Genomic DNA, 19,687 nt, shown 5'->3' on the forward strand with positions numbered 1-19,687 from the left:
GCCTGTTCTCACTTTCGGGTGACATTATAAACAAGAAGCGGGCAGTGTTATCTCCTGCAAATGTAAACAAACTTGTCTGAGTAATTGACTTAACAAGAAGTAGGACTGAGTAGACTTGCAGGCACCAAAATTTTACATTGTTTTATTTTTGAATGAAGTTTTTTTTGTACAGAATTCTACATTTACAAGTTCAACTTCCATGATAAAGAGATTGTACTACAATACTTGTATTAGGTGAATTGAAAAATACCATTTCTTTTGTTTTTTACACTGCAAATATTTGTAATAAAAATAAATATAAAATGAGCACTGTACATTTTGTATTCTGTGTTGTAATTGAAATCAATATATCTGAAAATGTAGAAAACTTCCAGAAATATTTAAATAAATGGTATTCTATTATTAACAGATTCATTTTTTTAATCACTTGACAGCCCTGCTTTCCAGAAATCAATTTACTTACAGAATTTCAGTTGGGTTATTTGCTCATGTATAGCAGTAGAGATTTTTAGGGGAGGTTGGCTTGGTATTTGAATATACCAATTTCAATAAGCATTCTGACAGCAGGAAGCTGATCAGTTGTGATTGTGCAAATGTGTACTATTGCCTGTGGCACTAAATATAGGCATTAATTTTTTCAAGTTGTACAATTACAGAATCATAGAAATGTAGGGCCAGAAGGGGCCTCATTAATATATAATAGATCCAATTTGAAAAATGTGTTAAAATATTGGTCTCTGGTGTCACCAATAGATCTAGGGTTAAGAGGAGAATGGGCATCCAATGTAACTATATATCTTATGGTATGTTAATGCTTGATTGGTCCAGGAATAGAGAATATCATGATACCTATAACATGAGCTCCTGTGTTTCACATGCAAAAGTTCTGATTCTCCTCTCACACCACTGTTACACCAATGTCACTCCATTGACCTCAGTGGAGTTACTCCTGAATTACAGCACTATCCATATCTTGGCTTGACTGGCTCTTTCGCAAGCTACTATATTTCATGCTGTGTCTTTTGAACCATAATATAAAGCGTGACATTGTACAGCCCTTGTGGATATAATTAAATTCTGCACATACCAGTGTCATGATTACTCCCACGTTATCACCATTGCAAAATATACTTCATTGGGATGGAGGCTTTAGAAAAAAGACAAAAACTAAACAGAATAAGTGGCATAAAACATATTGTTTTTTGTGTGTGACTTGTTGAGAAGTTCTTTCTTAATACACTTGTAGTTCTATCACTTGCCAGACTTGTGGCTATAACTCTTCATTTCTGCCCCACAAATCTGTGTGTAGTATAAAATTAAATTAAATTCTATCACTGGAGTGGACTAGTGAATGGAGCACTGAATTCAAAGGAGACCTGGGATCTGTTTTGAACTCTGCCACTGACCTGCTCTGTGCCCTTGGGCAAATAACTTCACTGTCTGCATTTCTATTTCTATTTCCCTCCCACTGTTCCTCTCTCTCTCTCTCTCTCTCTCTCGACTCTTTGGTTTGTAAGCTCTTTGGGGCAGGGACTGTCTCATAAGATATGTGTTGTGTAGCACAATGAGACTCCAGTCTTGATTCAGGCATCTTGGCACCATTATAATACAAATAATAATCATCTTCCTTCAGCTCCTTTTCTTTGGCCAAATTGTGCCCAGGTGTAAGCAGGTTCATCTTTCATTGAAATCAAGGAGAGTTGGGCCAGGTATACTGGGAGATTAATTTGGCATTCTCTCTCTGGACACAAGTACAAACAATTCATGAATACTAATAAATCTCCATCATGACTATAGTGTCACTAGCGTGATGCAACAATGAATGATGTCTTGCAATACAAAACTTCAGCAGTCCAGCCATCTATTATAACCAGCATATAAAGCAATGATGTAATTCAACAGATTTTTAGAAGGGCTTATTTAGCCCTATATGAAAGAAGATACAGACCAGTTTTCACCCTTTCAGCTGGTATTTCTCTGTTCTCCTAGTTTTGCCTATTTCCATTCAGGCTTTCTTCCTTCACAGGATCAACTCCTCAGCAAAGAATCTCATTTTTGTATGCCAGACTGTCTTATTAATAGCTGCACCGTTGAGAAGAGGTTACCTAGAAGCCATTTTGTAGGCTGGATGCTAGGTTCATTATCTGAACCTGCCCTTTCAGATGATTGATGACTGCCCTACTCAGTAGTCAAAGCATTTCTCCTGCACCCCCAAAGTGTGTGAAGTTGGAGGGTTCTTCTGGACACGAGCAAGAAAGTCTAGTAGGAGCTGAATTTTCATTGTATATAAGAAATATGGTGAGTGCACTTTTCTAGCAAGAATTATTTTCCTGCTCAAGCAAAATAATCTGTCTGATGCCAACTTTCACCCAGTGCATTGTACAGTAGCTAGTTAATGAAACATTCTTCATTGATCTATGTCTCTCTCCATCCCTCACATAGAAGATGTAACACACCTCAAAAACATTAACACGTCATCCTCTGTTAAAGTTTTCATAAAACCAACAAACAAATCAATCTTACTGTTGAAGATCTGTGAATTGCTATGGGAATTCAAAAGCCTGCCTACTTGGGGAAAACTGAATGTCTCAGGGAACTGATACTGAGCATAGGAGCTTTCACCACTGCTGTTGGTCACTGGATCAAATTATGTATGTAGACAAATAGTATGATATGCTCTATTAACTTTTAAACAATATACTGATGTGTGGTGCTCCAGATTATGTATATGAGGAAGCATGGCCATACCTGGAGCCTCACACATTAGAAAAATATACACCAGCAGAATGCTGATTCTGCTCTTATTTACACCTGTATAAATCAATAGAATTACACCTGCGTAAGTGATATCAGAATCTAGTATTGCCACTGACTCACAGTGTGAATTCAGTATTCGGAGGCACTTTGGTCCTGTTTGCAAAAGCACTTATAGGGTGCTTTTCAGCACAGGATCTCAAAGTACAAAGAATTTTTATTATTAATGATTGTGCTGCTACTACTGAGTTTGTACATCTGCTCCTATGATCTGATTCCTGCAGCGGTTTCTGCACTTCATGAGAACTGCACACAGAAAATAATAGACTCAAGCCAAATCATAAATCTTTCCCAGCATGATGCATGGATGCAATGGCTCACTTAAAAGAAATCATTATATTTAAAGGGGTTAAATGTGGTGTACTGACCCCTTCCTTTAGTCTTATTCTGTGAATTTGGTCGGGGATTAGCATGCATTATGACTCAGAAAACTTCATTCTTCAGAAATTCTGCTAACAATAACAACACAGCAGTCATCCCCAGGTGATGACTGACTAGCTGTGTAAGGGCTTTCACACCAAATCCTCAGGATTAGGTGCTTTCTCTTTCTTGGTAAATTGAATCACACAGTCATGTCCTGCTGTGTGCCATAATGTGGCTCACAGCCAAGAAATGCTTAAGGTTACAATAATTAATTGCCTTGGTGACATGGATATGCTATTGTATTGGAGCTTGACTGAAGCTGGATTATGTGGCAATGGGACTGGGAGGGTCCAAATGTTAATAAATGTGCACCCAAATGACATACACAAAACTGGTAATTGCACACACATTAAGGACTATCGTGACTGGGACTAATAAAAAACGACAGATGTAAATAAACAGACATTGTGAGTTAAACAAGGGATTGTTTTGCCTACCCACGGGGATATCTGGTATATATCATTTAGACTTGCTTATTTTAACATTCAGCCTTGACATTTTCCCTATCTTTTTGTGACAGCTGAAAAACTAAAACTACTTAACCCAGATAAAATTCTCTGAAGCTTAGGACTGAAAAAATGAAAGATGAAAATGGTGGAAAATAGTTTGTTTCTCTGAGGATAGTGCAAGTACGGTTAGTGCAGTTTATGCATGTGTAATCTCACTATGTTGTCAGTTTGGAAACCCTTCGCAAAGTTTTGGCCCCAAGGCAAACCCAAGGTCTAAAAGCACTTTGAGTTTGCCAAAACCAAGATAAGAGCACATCTTTCTGAATTTATTGGGTACCCTTAATAAAGATCACAGTATTCATAAACAAGCCAAACCTCACTAGAAGCCAAGGTTGCTTTTAACTCTTTCACAATACCTAAGCTATATGATCTAATATGACAGATAATAACTTTGAAAATATTTATCATTTGTTTCTGGCCAAAAACTTATAAGTTCCATGAAGCCTGTGTATAGTAAAAAACTACAGGTCCTTCTATTCAATCAAAAGCTTTCTAAAGCTCACAAGTGTTAATAAAATTAATTTTTGATGAACAGTTGAAGTATTGCATTTATAATAAATTGCATCCCAAATTTTTGAACCATCAAACATGGTCATTTAGTAAAGTAAGATTCATTTTTAATTGAGAATAACCCTGAGCATGGCATTTCTAATGTAGTTTCCTTATGAATCAAGAACGTGAATTCCTTGCAACTAAGACTCATTAATTCTAAATTTATCAGAATTTATAACCCATTTTGAAAACTTCATAGACTTGTCCTATTGCAATCTGAAGAGCTTAGACTTAATTGTTTATTTGGTCAGACTTTACATAAAGTTTCATTAGGGTGACCAGATGTCCTGATTTTTATAGGGACAGTCCTGATTTTTGGGTCTTTTTCTTATATAGGCTCCTGTTAACCCCACCTCTGTCCTGATTTTTCACATTTGCTGTCTGGTCACCCTAAGTTTAATTTATAAATGATTTATAAAGGGTTAATAAATGATTACTAGAAGTCATAAGCATGTTACAGACAGGAGTAGTATGTGTTATACATAGTTACAGAGATGTCAGTGGAAGTTGCTATCCATGGTTAAAAGCAACTTATTGTCCAGTTTGACTCTTTAGCAATCTATTACAATTGATTAATCATTTATAAACTCTTTATAAATAGAACTTTAATCAAACTATACAAATATCAGATCAAGATGTTTAGGACCAGGGAAATAAACTGCAATGGTGGTTATCTCAGAAAAGCAGAGAATTGATGGGATCACTCCAGTAAGTGGGAGTTTGAGGAGAAAGAACAGCCCCAAATAGATGCTTCTCTGGATCAAGCTAAGGATGATGGACTGCATCTTACCCTTCATTGCTGGGCTCTCTCACACCACAAAACTTACATACATATTTCTAGTTATGGGCTGAAACTAGTTACTGCCTAATTGCTTATAACGAAGAGTGAGCTATGTATTCAGATATGTATAGTTTGACTGAAAGAGGCCATGTTGAGGTAATATAAGAAAAAGTTCTCTCTTATCTGATTCAGTATTTCAGGAAGTATACAATATTCATCTAGCAACAAACTCTACAGTTAAAGTTGCTAAATAGTTAAGCTCCCTGTTCACACATGCACATTCTTGGCTAAAATTTTCTACATTGTTTCTGCCCAAAAGTAAGTAAGTGACTAAGTAAGTAAGTTAGTATGTGTGTGTGTGTGCGCGTGCGCAAAGTTTCATTATGTCACTGTAATGATTGTGAGTGCTTTAATTGTTTGTCACCATCATTACTTAGGATTCATTAATGGTGCTTAGGGACGTGAACCATGATGAGATGGGAATGAGGGTGCATCAACTTCTTAACAATTTCTGGAAGTATTATAATGCTTACAGAGATGCTGTGGGATGGCACATCTCAGTGTATTCGGTCAACAGAAAGATGCAGAGTTCCTACATCCATAGTAAACCTGTCACGTATGGGGTGTGGTATTATGGCCCCATCCATACCACACCCAGAAAGGCTTCCTTGAGGCAGCTGGTGCCCCAGAGTAAGGAGAAATCACGGAGGGAATTGTGCCTCAGAAGGAAGTCTCTGTTTCCCAAGTCTACTCCTTGCTCACAACTGTGCCTACAGGTACAATCTAGCTGTCAGAATACAGGCAATTCCCAGATACTTATGTCTGCTGTCTCCAAAGAGCTACTGATCGAGATACAAAAGGAGCACTTAAAGATGATAAAATCATTGCGGAGAAACTAAATTAATTCTTTGCTTCAGTCTTCACGGCTGAGGATATTAGGGAGATTTCCAAACCTGAGCCAGATTTTTTAGGTGACAAATCTGAGGAATTGTCACAGATTGAGGTGTCACTAGAGGAGTTTTTGGAATTAATTGATAAACTTAACAGTAACAAGTCACCGGGACCAGATGGCAGTCACCCAAGAGTTCTGAAAAAACTCAAATGTGAAATTGCGGAACTACTAAGTATGGTTTGTAACCTGTCCTTTAAATTGGCTTCTGTACCCAATGACTGGAAGATAGCTAACGTAACGCCAATATTTTAAAAGGGCTCTAGAGGTGATCCCGGCAATTACAGACCGGTAAGTCTAATCATGTCTTACTAATCTATTAGAGTTCTTTGAAGGGGTCAACAAACATGTGGACAAGGGGAATCCAGTGGAAACAGTGTACTTAGATTTCCAGAAAGCCTTTGACAAGGTCCCTCACGAAAGGCTCTTACGTAAATTAAGTTGTCATGGGATAAGAGGGAAGATCCTTTCATGGACTGAGAACTGGTTAAAAGACAGGGAACAAAAGGTAGGAATAAATGCTAAATTTTCAGAATGGAGAGGGGTAACTAGTGGTGTTCCCCAAGGGTGAGTCCTAGGACCAATCCTATTTGACTTATTCATAAATGATCTGGAGAAAGGGGTAAACAGTGAGGTGGCAAAGTTTGCAGATGATACTAAACTGCTCAAGATAGTTAAGACCAAAGCAGACTGTGAAGAACTTCATAAAGATCTAACAAAACGGCAAATGAAATTTAATGTGGATAAATGTAAAGTAATGCACGTTGGGAAAAATAACCCCAAGTATACATACAATATGATGGGGGCTAATTTAGCTACAACTAATCAGGAAAAAGATCTTGGAGTCATCGTGGATAGGGACAGTGTGCAGTGGCAGTCAAAAAAGCAAACAGGATATTAGGAATAATGAAAAAAGGGATAGAGAATAAAATGGTGAATATCTTATTGGCCTTACATAAATCCATGGTATGCCCACATCTCAAATACTGCATGCAGATGTGGTCGCCTCATCTCAAAAAAAAAATCTACTGGCATTAGAAGAAGTTCAGAAAAGGGCAACTAAAATGATTAGGGATTTGGAACGGGTCCCATATAAGGAGAGATTAAAGAAGCTAGGTCTTGTCAGCTTGGAAAAGAGGAGACTAAGGCGGGATATGATAGAGGTATATAAAATCATGAGTGATGTGGAGAAAGTGAATAAGGAAAAGTTATTTACTTGTTCCCATAATATAAGAACTAGAGGGCCACCAAATAAAATTAATGGGCAGCAGGTTTAAAACAAATAAAAGGAAGTTCTTCACACAGTGCACAACCTGTGGAATTCCTTGCCTACGAAGGTTGTGAAGGCTAGGACTATAACAGGGTTTAAAAGAGAACTAGACAAATTCATGGATGTTAAATCCATTAATGGCTATTAGCCAGGATGGGTAAGGAATGGTGTCCCTAGCCTCTGTTTGTTAGAGGGTGGAGATGGATGGCAGGAGAGAGATCACTTGATCATTACCTGTTAGGTTCACTCCCTCTGGGGCACCTGGCATTGGCCACTGTCGGTAGACAGGCTACTGGGCTGGATAGACCTTTGGTCTGACCCAGTACAGCTGTTCTTATGTTCTTATTACTTAAGGTTTTTCCATCATTCAAAGGCTAAATGATCCTTTTTTATTTTTCCTCACCATATTAATGGAATTTAGCTACATTGCTCTTGAATTATTTGTGACAATAATGATAAGGCTCCTGTCATGCCCCGCGACACTGCCCTATCCACCTGTCCCTGTCCCCTGATGGCCCCCAGACCCTCCGCTCCAACTGCCCCCCACCGCCCCATCCAACCTCTCCTCTCATTCCTGACTGCCCCCGCAGGACTCCTGCCCCATCCAACCACCCGTCTCCCTGACTGCCCCCAGAACCTCTGCCCTTGACTGTCCCCTGCTGCCCCATCTAACCCTCCCCTCTCCTTCCTGACTGCCCCCCCAGGACCCTGGCGCCCATTCAACCCCCACTGTTCCCCACCCTCTGAACGCCCGACACCTATCCACACCCCCACCCCCTGACCACCACCTGAACTACCCTGCCCTCTATCCAACCCCCACTCCTCCCTGCCTGGAGCACCGGTGGCTGGTGGTGCTACAGCTGCGCCGCCCAGAGCACCAGGATAGGCAGCCACACCGCCCGGCTGGAGCCAGCCACACCACCGCGCAGCACAGAGCACCGGGTCAGGCTGCGTCTCTGCGGCTGCGCTGCCCGGCAAAAGCTCACAGAGCCCAGAGCATTGTGCCGGCAGCGCAGTGAACTGAGGCTGCGGAGAAGAGAGAACAGCAGGGGAGAGGCCGGGGGCTAGTCTCCCAGGCCAGGAGCTCAGGGGCTGTGCAGGAGGGTCCCGTGGGCCGGATGTGGCCCACGGGCCATAGTTTGCCCACCTCTGCATTAATAGCATTAATCCTTGAGCTGCCACATGTGACACACATAAATATGGTTAAATGACTCCGACAACTCACTAATCAAAATTCAAAACACTGAAATAGATTCCCATTTACTTTATAGCATAATACCCTTACAGCATTGTGAATTAGGCCTTCATTCTTGTTTAATGGTATATTTTGAATATTTCACTGGATGTAACAGGTTTAGAGGATTAGGTACATACGTGAATATATTAACATGGATTATATGCTAATGTAGAATTTGTTCACAGAAATATAACTGGGCCATAAATATCTGCAATCGTTAGGTACACTTTTGAAGTACTGGCCAAGATTTTCAAAACTGGGTGCATAAAGTTAAACTCTAATATCCTTATTTTGGTGCATTTAAAAGTGCCCTAATTTTCAAAAGTGTGGAGCACCCAAATCAGGCAACTTATTTAGAAGCATAAATAAGGATTTAGGAGCCAACTTAAGGCATGTAGGATATAATTTTCAAAAGTGCCTAAGTCCCATCTTAAAAAGTGACTTAATTACTTAGAAGCCTAAATCTAATTGAAAATCTATGAAACTTAGACTCTTAAATCAGTTAGGCCCTTCTGAAAATGTTACTTCTAGTTTTGAAAATTTTGGCCACTGTGTCTATAAAAGTATACAGAAATAGATGTGGCGGAGAAGGGGAGACTACTTAAGTAAATATACTTAAAAATAAAAGTTGTCAAAAATATAGAATTAAGGCAGAGCTGACAGTGGTGCCTCTAGTTAAAGTTGCCCAACACTTACTATTATAAACCCATGGTTTCAGTTGCTCATGATTTTGCCAGACTTAAACCATTCAAGCTGAAGGAAATTCCCCATGCTTGTTTCTGTTTTAGGATAAATTTTTATTTTTTGGTAACGTTTCAGCACAAATCAGTCAGCTGTTTCTGATATTGCATTTAGGAGAAAAGAAATGGTTTTGAAATTGTTAAAAAATCCAATTCTTGCTCTTAAAGCTCGATGCTTTTCAAGGTGATAATTATGGTGTCAGGTAGGTGCCAAGCTCCCCACTGCAGTGTTAACGTACCCTGGGGGCTAGGCAGCTGGACATTGTAGCTCAGGCTGGAGCTCAGAATCTCAAGCCTAGGGGCCCAGGTGGGCTTGAAAGTCCAAGCCACAAGTTCCGCACACTGCTATTTTTAGTGCGCTGGCTTGAGCCCGGCTAGTGCAAGCCTGTCTACCCGGGTTGGGAGGCTGGCTCTCAGCTGCTGTGTAGCTATACCCCTAGCCTCCCATGCTCTGGGGCAGCCTGCCAGATGGGATATCTCAAATTCAGGTCCTGCAGAGTATGTCTACACTGTGACAAAATACCTGCCACACAGCAATGGCTGGCCCTGGTCAGCTGACCCAGGTTCATGGGGCTTGGACTCTGGGGCTACAAAATTACAGTGTAGACCTTCAGGCTTGGGCTGGAGTCTGGGTTTTGAAACCCCATGAGTGGGGAGGGGCCAAAACATCCACACTGCAATTTTATAGCCTTGCAGCGCAAGCCTGTGTCAGATGACCTGGGCTCTGAGACTTATTCCCCTAGGGTCCTTGGCACTGGGGCAGCCCACCAGGCAGTCTGCTTTGAAATACACAGTTCCAGTGTTCCTGGCTCCTCAGGAACCAACTAATAGGAAACCCAAGCTGTCCAGTTTCCCACCTGGCAGGCTGCAAGGGCTCTAGGCATCTCGGGGAGCCTCAGAAACATTTGAAAAGGTCAAAAGGAAATGTCTTGATTTATTTTTTTCTAAATAAAATTTTGGAATTCCCATCCCAGGGGACATTTTGTAATTTCATGTTTTGATCTATTTCAGAGCAGTGTTTTTGGTGGTTTTTTGTTTGTTTATTTATTTATTTTTTGAGGGGGTGGGAAGGGGAGAGGGAAGTGACACTTTGGGATTTCCTGCAGAAAAGGAATTCTAGTTTCCAGCCAACTTTTCTGGCTGCATTTCAGCAGTATAGGATCTGATTCTAGTACAGGGGTAGGCAACCTATGGCACATGTACTGAAGGTGGCACATGAGCTGATTTTCAGTGGCACTCACACTGCCCGGGTCCTGGCCACCGGTCCGGGGGGCTCTGCATTTTAATTGAATTTTAAATGAAGCTTCTTAAACATTTTTAAAACCTTATTTACTTTACATACAACAACAATAGTTTAGTTATATATTATAAACTTATAGAAAGAGACCTTCTAAAACGTTAAAATGTATTACTGGCACGCGAAACCTTAAATTAGAGTGAATAAATGAAGACTCGGCACACCACTTCTGAAAGGTTGCCGACCCCTGTTTTAGTGTATGTGTAGTTTGTAAAGTGCTTGGAAATATTTGTAGATGAAAGTTACAGTAATATACAAATGTAAGATACTGAAAAGAACCAACAGAAGTTTGTGGAATGGTGATACCAAAAGAATTATGATAACACTCTAGCATGGATTTAAAAGTTTAATGCTAGGAAAAGTCATGGCCAAATTACATTTGGGCATGGCTCTTTCAACTACTTCAAGTAAAATGGAATGTCAGCTCAAGACAAGTTTCAGAGTAGCAGCTGTGTTAGTCTGTATCCGCAAAAAGAACAGGAGTACTTGTGGCACCTTAGAGACTAACAAATTTATTTGAGCATAAGCTTTCGTGGACTACAGCCCACTTCATTGGATGCATAGAATGGAACATATAGTAAGGAGATATATGTATACATACAGAGAACATGAAAAGGTGGGAGTTGCCCTACCAACTCTAAGAGGCTAATTAATTAAGATGAGCTATTATCAGCAGGAGAAAAAAAACTTTTGTAGTGATAATCAAGATGGCCCATTTCAGACAGTTTGACAAAAAGGTGTGAGGATACTTAACATGGGGAAATAGATTCAATGTGTTTAATGGCTCAGCCATTCCCAGTCTCTATTCAAGCCTAAACTGATGGTATCTAGTTTGCATATTAATTCAAGTTCAGCAGTTTCTCATTGGAGTCTGTTTTTGAAGCTTTTCTGTTGCAAGATTGCCACCTTTAAGTCTGTTACTGAGTGACCAGAGAGATTGAAGTGTTCTCCTACTGTTTTTTGAATGTTATGATTCCTGATGTCAGATTTGTGTCCATTTATTCTTTTGCTTAGAGACTGTCCAGTTTGGCCAATGTACATGGCAGAGGGGCATTGCTGGCATATATCACATTGTGATATATCACATGTGCAGGTGAACGAGCCCCTGATGGCGTGGCTGATGTGATTAGGTCCTATGATGATGTCACTTGAATAGATATGTGGACAGAGTTGGCATCGGGCTTTGTTGCAAGGATAGGTTCCTGGGTTAGTGTTTTTGTTATGTGGTCTGTGGTTGCTGGAGAGTATTTGCTTCAGGTTGGGGGGCTGTCTGTAAGCTAGGACAGGTCTGTCTCCCAAGTACAGAGCAACTGTATACAAAAAAAAATCACACAGGGAACAACTTGTCCTCAATCAGCTGCAGGTAGAGTCACCATTCACGTGTGCTTTGTGACCCTAACATCAGAGGCAAATGGAGCATCACTTGCAGCTAGCTCACATAGCATTCTCATAATTCATAGCATCATGTGGGATCATATACTAATGGAAATCATCAGGGTGCAGCTGTTTCCTTAGAAATATCAGAGATATGCACAGGATACAACCAAGGAAAGTCAGCACTGACTGTAATATTTGAATCTAATCAGCGGTGACTGTAATATTTGAATGTGTGTGCCTCAATTCCGCATGTGGGTGCTAGGATGGCCAATTTTGGTTGGACATATTTTTGGAGGCTTCATCACATGACATAATCTTTAATTAAAGATTAATCTTTAATTCCTGGGGACTCCAGGACAATCCTGGAGGATTTGCAACCTTACAAGAGTGAGAATGGTAATACTCAGAGCTATGCAAATTGACTTGCACTCGAGTAAATTGAGCTAGTTGTTTAACTCTGATTTATATAGCATACTTCTGTATTTCAGGGACGGGGGTGGGGGCTGTAGATCATCCATTGCAATCACCAGAACTACTCTATTACTGGTGTAAGTGAGATCAGAAACTGGCTGCTTTATTCCTGCAATTCTTGACTCTTGTATATGTTCAAAATTGTAACTTTCCTGTTACTGTAAAGTATGTTTTTGTACTTAATATTAATATTCAACTAAAAATGCTGAAAGGAGCCAGACCACAAAGCTGAACTCTACCTTTGGTCTGCCAAAATGCATAGTGAAACAACATGTTTGTGCAAATGCTGCAGTGACTGATAAATCTGCTTCATTTAAAAGCAGTCATAAGTACTACATGTGGCATATTAGGATGGGCTTCCTGATGAAAGCTTTTGAAACTGTGATTGATACTAATAACCAAATGTGTGTATTAAATATACTGGGCGTGATTCTCAAGCACTTTGCCCCTTGTGTAGTCACCTACCCCTGTGCAAAGTGGGTGTAAAGCACCGCAATCATTGTGAAGGCAAGGAGAGAATTCTGGTGGGGGTAGCACTTTGTTACTCTTAAATGACTGCAGAAAGAGCAAGGCCTTGGAGGATCAGACCCTTCTTAAAAACTGATGACTAATTATGGCACATAATCTGCAATAATTTCTCAAAACAGCTTCCAGGACAACTGTAGCAGATTTACTGGAATCTAGATAACTGAATAGCCTTTGGCCTATAAGGCCACATTACAAGCTTTTCAGCAGCTCTGGTGTATGGTTTTCATCTGTGCTTGTCAGAGGAAAAGGATCAATTGTTCTCTGTATTGCTTGTTATCAAAAGGGAGAAATGGAAACGCTTGATGAGCAAAGGTTACTGATTATTGTACACTAGGTGTTCCTACTGCATGTGTTTGTCCAATGGATCATTTTCCAGTTCATTTCTTTCACACATCATAAAACCCTCATGTAGGACAGCAGGGAAGCTTATCCAGAAATCAGACTTAGAGAGAGTTCAGCTTCACCTATATATACCACCTGTAAGGAAGCCTGTCCAAGCAGGTCCTCCTACATAGTTGCTGGAGGAGAGGAGATTTGTGTTCTGCTGGCTTTTTAATTTTATTTCTGTTTTGCAATTTATTGCAGGGGCACTCCCTTTTTATTTTGTATACAAGTCTAAATAGATAAAAACAAAAAAAATTGAAAGAATATAGGATATGCCACATTCCACATATTTTTACCACAGCAAGTCTTAACAAAAACATTACACTTCAATTTTCTGTACATAACTATTTCATATGAACAGTATTTACTCTTTGGCCCATGATTAGTCTTGATTTTAAAGCAGCAGCAAAATAACTATACAACAGCTGTCAAATTGTACACTGCCTTTGTTCTTTCCGTCTATCAGCTGCTTCTGAAAACAAACTTAAATTTCATCTGTCTTTTAGTAAGCACTTATTTGAATGAATCAGAAGAGACAAGGGTGAAATGTAGTGGCATTTGGCTACAATCATACCGCCCTGCACTTTAAGCGGAGGGAGGTGGGTGTGAAGAGTGAGGGGAGTTGTCTGGCTGGCCGGGAGAAGAGGGCAATGCTTTCTGGCTTGGAGGAGGAGGTGGGGATGTAAAACTGCTGGAAAAGCAGTCAGCGTGGTGGATGACTCACCACCTAGGAATGAGGGGTTCAACAAGGTCAGCCTGGGTTTGGCCCCTCCCCTCATTCACTCAGAACAGGCTGGGCAGCACCCACCATCCCTCCCTATTTAGGTCAATAATATGCCGGGTGATTAGTTGTATCTGCTGTGGGCATTACATTAGCCACCCCACTAAGGGGGGCTGGGAAGGAATTTTTCCTTTACCACCATATTGGCCAAGTGCCGGTTCGCCTTCCTCGCAGCAGGTTCAGGTGGCCTCTGTTCATGCACAGCATGACGGGCGGTAGGCCAGATGTTGCAACTCTTTATTTAAGTGTATAGTGGATGTTCAGTGCAGGTACTCCATAAATTAAGGCACAAAAAATCCCAAATGGATAAAAGGCTTGGAAAAGGAATTAAGGAGAGGTGCTTGGTAATTGAGCAAGCTGGGGGCAGTTGGAGACTCCTCTGATTGGTACATTGGGGAGCCAACCCCCGCCATCATTATAGTCCACCCTAACCCCTCCTACAAAGGGGTGTGGTCCCAGCAAAGGAACTGCTGGAGGGACCTGGATGAAAAGGTGGGGAGCTGGTGGAAGCCCCCCCACCTCCAGAATTGCCTGGAATTGGAGGTGCCCGGCAGTTGATCTGCTGGAGCGACATGAACGGAAAGGGGCAGGAGGGGCTGAAAAAAGCACTCACCCCCCATCCCCAGTGAATTGTGGGGGTTTTCACCTGCACTGCACATTTTATCCGCCGGGTTAGTCTCAGACATCTAATAATAAAGTTGCAGCCTGATTAAACCCATATCTAATGTCTCCTGTCATTCTTTCGGCATAGCCAGACAATAGCCATAATGCTCATAAGTTCTGTACTGTAGCATCAACCATCTTAGACATGATTGCATGACTACATAGGTTGCGGTGTGCAATCTGACTTTTAGAGTGAATGGATTAATAAGAAAGGTGAGACTAAAAATATTAAAAGGATTACTAAATAGGAACATCTGCCCTTACCATCTGAACGTTACTAAAGAATAAGAAAGAAATTAAGTGGGTTAAATATTACATGTTATTGATTGGATTCCATAGTGCAAATTCCCATAATTGAGATGGAAGATGATTTCCACAATAATGTCATGTAGTATTATTAAAACACTTCCTACCATACAAGAAGGGGAATTCCAGAGATATTCCCCCCCCTCCCCCCGTCCCTACACAGCCCTTGCTACCACAAGTCAATTTTACAAGGTGCAGGATGCTGGCCAAGAAAACTAAAAAAAAATAAATTGTAGGGGGAAAGGATGCTTTAAAAGAAGTGTATTCATTAAATATGGCAAGCAAAATGAATGTGGTGAAAAGTTTGCTATTTTACTACATGCTGAAGATATTAGTCAGTATTTAAACAGGACAGAGCTGTAATGTCATCACTGCACTAGAAAAAAGGTGCTGACAGCCTACATAAGCAAACGTTTATCTCCACCATCAGATCTTAAGCCAATGTGTTCTTAGGGAACTGCTATAAGAATTCTTTTGGAATTCCATAAAGACGTTGTGCTATATGCTTTGAAACATAACTCTTAAGATCTAGAAGGAATACATCTAAAATAATCCACTCAAACTATATATTTCCTACCAAATCAAATGCCACTGTAGCACATCAGCTGTCAGAATCAAGTATTTGAAATGGGGATTCTATACCAAATTCCTGATGTCTATCAGTTAGCTTTGGATTTTTATGTCTTTGACCACTTTAAACTTCCACATACTAATAATACAGTAGCTGCATGATGTGTTTAATATGGAGAATAAGATAGTTCATGGAAGCAAACCCTATGTAATAATGACTTAGGCAAAGGTCCCAATGACTTTAATGGGGCAGGATCAGGGCCTTCCTGCAGCTATTCTGTTTGGCTGCAGGCATCTGACTATGCAGAACAAATTGCAAGATTAGGTCTTAAAAAGTATAACTAATTGCTCCACTATCATTTTATTCAGGGGTTCTCACACTTTTGTACTGGTGATCCCTTTCACACAGCAAGGCTCTGAGTGCAACCCCCCTTATACATTAAACACACTTTTTTTTATATTTAACACCATGATAAATGGTGGAGGCAAAGGGGCTTTGGTATGGAGGCTGACAGCTCGCAACCCCCCATGTAATAACCTCGTGACCTCTGAGGGGTCCTGACCCCCAGTTTGAGAACCCCTGATTTTATTTGTTCATCATATGTCCCAGTGCAGATGAGGTAATGTGAAAGTGATGTATTTAAAATGTGATCAGCTGTAACAATACAGATTAGTTTTTAAAATTAAACAACATGTTTCAAATACCACTGGGCCAGATTCTGATAGCCACAGTCCTTACTCACCTTGCATACTTACCTCCCTCCAGTCATGATCCTACTGCTTTCAGTGGGATTGTTTATAATAATTTGGCCCACTATAATTCGCAGATTGGTGGTGATTGATGTGTATGTGAGAAGTGCTTATTATCAGGTACTAATTAGTGTTCCTTGTAATCTCTCCTGTCCGAAATAGAGTGGAAAGTTCATTCTTGGTGTTCTGTTATATGTATCCATATCTGTGTACATTCTCCAGTATAATCTGCATCTTGCTTTACTTAAAGAAATCAATGTCTTATCGTCTATTTTTAGAAAAATAGTTTGCATAGATTGGGCAAAATGTGGAAGAAAATATTGGTAACTGAGGAGTATTCAGTGTTTCTTCCATTATCAGTGTTCTAGTAAATGTACTGAAAATAGGAGCTGGTCAAAATATGAAAGGGGAATAATCATTGCAGATATAGCCCTTTTTTGTATGTTTGCAAACCAGACCAACATTCTGTAAATGTAATTGTTAATCAAAAGTATTCACAAACCCTATATAGTCTACAGCTAATCAGAAAACATTTGATTTCACTGTATTAATCTTCATTGCTTATTTTTGTTTTTTGCCACAGGTGTAGTTCGTCAGGTGAAGCCCATTGTTGGACCTTTCCATGCCATTCTGAAACTGGAGATGAACTATGTGGTGAACGGGATTGTCTCTCATCGTAACGTTGTCAACGTGCACATCTTTGTGTCTGAATACTGGTTTTAGTAGAGCTTTAAAAATCTGAAACAAGCAAGCCACTGTAGACTAAATCCTTACCACAAACTATTATGTTATATGCCGGTTTGTAAAACCCAATAGTGTTTTGTTTTTTTAACATTTGGATTATAGTTTAATTAAGACAAGTACCAAGCTATGTTGACTAGATGTAGGATGGAACAAAATAAATGAACCTGATTTAATTGTGTTTATAAATAAGTATGGTATAAAAGTGCTCATCTGCTTAGTGAATTTAACTTTTTTTAAAAATATTCAGGCAAATCTTAACTTTTGCTCCTTTACCTGATTGCAGCACTATAAAAGACATGGGAGAAAGAACTAGCCATAGACCATTGTGATCAATATATGGTACCATTGGAGAAAAGTCCAATGAGTCATTTTGCCTCAAATGTTTGGGTGCCCAATTTGAAATATCTGAAAAGGCCTGATTTTCAAAAATGCCAAAATATCCACCCTCTGAAAAGCAGGCCCCTTTAAATTAATTCAAGATGGGCACCCAAAATCAATTGTCACTTTTGAAAAGCTTTGCCTAAAGATTTAAAAAAGCTGTTTGGCCACAATTACAAGAGGAATTGTAAAAGGAAGTAAAGATAGCAAGAGGAACAAGTCTTTGCACATATCAGATAAAACACTCATGTTTTGTACCTCTTATTTGACTATAAAATGAAGCATGTTGGATCCAATTTAACTAAAACCTCTAATTGGAATTAATCTGTTACAAGAATTACAGCATATTGCTTACACTCCAAACCAAAATATACTCACCAATACATTGGAATTCTAGATAAACACCTCCAGAAAGTAAAGCAAAGTACAATATATATATTTTTAAATTTTGTAAAGAAACTAGTATGTTAAGCTATAGACTTTTCTGAGCACCAGACCGAAGCATATGCAATAATATAATGAAACTTTCTTAAATAAATTAATGTTTAATGTATGTTCTGGGCATCCAAGTAATGAAAATAATGTATCTTTTTATTACAAAATTGAAAATAAACAGCTCCATGTTTGTTTTGGTCTGTAACTGAGAATCCTGAAGAAAAAAGTTTTAGTGGGAAAATACCCATGTATCTTCTTTTTCCTGCTTATCTGAGAAACACACAAACAACCCTACCAGTACACCCACCCATTATTAGACAGGAACACTTGCCTTTTAACTAGCATATAGGTTCTTTATCCATTCCCCATTGAAGTCAATGCGAGTCCAGTCTACCTCAGGCACAAACTGGGAGTTTATAACAAAAACATTCTCTCATATAAGTTTTGACTAAAGAATATTTGATTGGTTGTATTAAATTACACCTTAATTACTGTACATAATTTGGCTTTCAGGATGCCATCATGAAACAGTGATAATCTAAAACATATCCAGTGTTCTCAAAGGCTACCTGGGCAAGCCTCACTGTCTCCTTAAATAGTTCCCATATTTAGATAGAAAGATGTTGGTATGGCAAGTGGATTCAGAGCAGGTACCTGTCATCATTCAAAAAACTGAAGGAGATTTTTGGATAACCCCAAATCATAAGGAATACCTTGTCTTCAGGGATTGTAACAGGGTGCTGGCTTAAGAGGCACTGAACCAGCCCCTGTTAGCTCAGAACCTGCTAGTATAGCTCCCATCAAGGGGAACTGGCTGGAGCTGGCAGAGTGTGGCTCATTAAAGGAGCCTGAGAGCAATCACCTGTGAGCCTGCTGAGAGGAAGGCCTATAAAGGTAGCAGGAAGTAATAGGAGGGAGGAACAGGAAAGTGAGGGCCTGTTATTCCCAGCTGCTGTAAGAGCAAGCTGTTCCCTAAGGGGCTACCTAACTGGTATTGAATTGCATATAGCTGTATATACATGGTGGTGGGAAAATACTGGGAAATAAAAGGGCACTGGCGTGTGAAAGAGTGGTCTCCAGCGAATTTGTACTGAAACAGATCCATTAAGTCATCCAATTCTCCTCCTTGCCACTGCAGGAAAAATAAATAGCATCAGTAACAAAAACCAGGAAAACTGGTTCCATCCGATTTTCTAGATTGTAGTTTGATTGCTCATTTCCTCTATCGTTAGTTGCATCAGAAAGAACTTTGGTACAGTAAAATATAAATTTTAGGCTCAAAGTTATGAACAAACTCATCTACAACCTTCTCCTTTACTCTTATTCCTCCACCCTCACTCCTATCCAGCCCACTTTTTTTGATAAAATATTGAAAATGAGGATGGCAAAAGACATTACTACTATTTCCTGGAAAACTATTTTCTTACAGTGTATCCAAATAATCTGAAAATTGTAACCAGCTTTTTGAATAGCCTGGAAGTCATATGATAGTACTTATCCAGTAGTGATTTTATGTTTCACATCTAATGAAGATAGTGATTGCTCCGTGCCATAGCCACCATGACATTCCTTAATTTATAGAATGCCAGCAGAGTAAATCAGAAAATGTAATAATGATAGAAAAGGATAGCTATTCATCTAATCCAACCCTGTCACATTCAAATTTACAACCGTTGCAAATTGCATAAAGTCAGATAAAATAATTTGTAGTATTTATCTGTGAATGAT

At 39.7% G+C, this 19,687-nt stretch overlaps 1 protein-coding gene across 1 annotated transcript in view; it reads left to right on the forward strand.

The window, feature by feature from the left end:
- FBLN1 (fibulin 1) overlaps positions 1–18,150 on the forward strand; it is a 104,271-nt gene extending 86,121 nt beyond the window's left edge. Inside the window, exon 17 of the mRNA XM_044995485.1 lies at positions 16,986–18,150. Coding sequence (XP_044851420.1) covers positions 16,986–17,125 — 140 coding nt within the window. The 3' untranslated portion in view covers positions 17,126–18,150. The remainder of the gene's footprint in view (positions 1–16,985) is intronic.
- Positions 18,151–19,687: the final 1,537 nt, after the last annotated feature.

This window comes from Mauremys mutica, chromosome 1 (assembly GCF_020497125.1).
Source record: "Mauremys mutica isolate MM-2020 ecotype Southern chromosome 1, ASM2049712v1, whole genome shotgun sequence".
In the NCBI taxonomy this organism is placed as follows: domain Eukaryota; kingdom Metazoa; phylum Chordata; order Testudines; family Geoemydidae; genus Mauremys; species Mauremys mutica.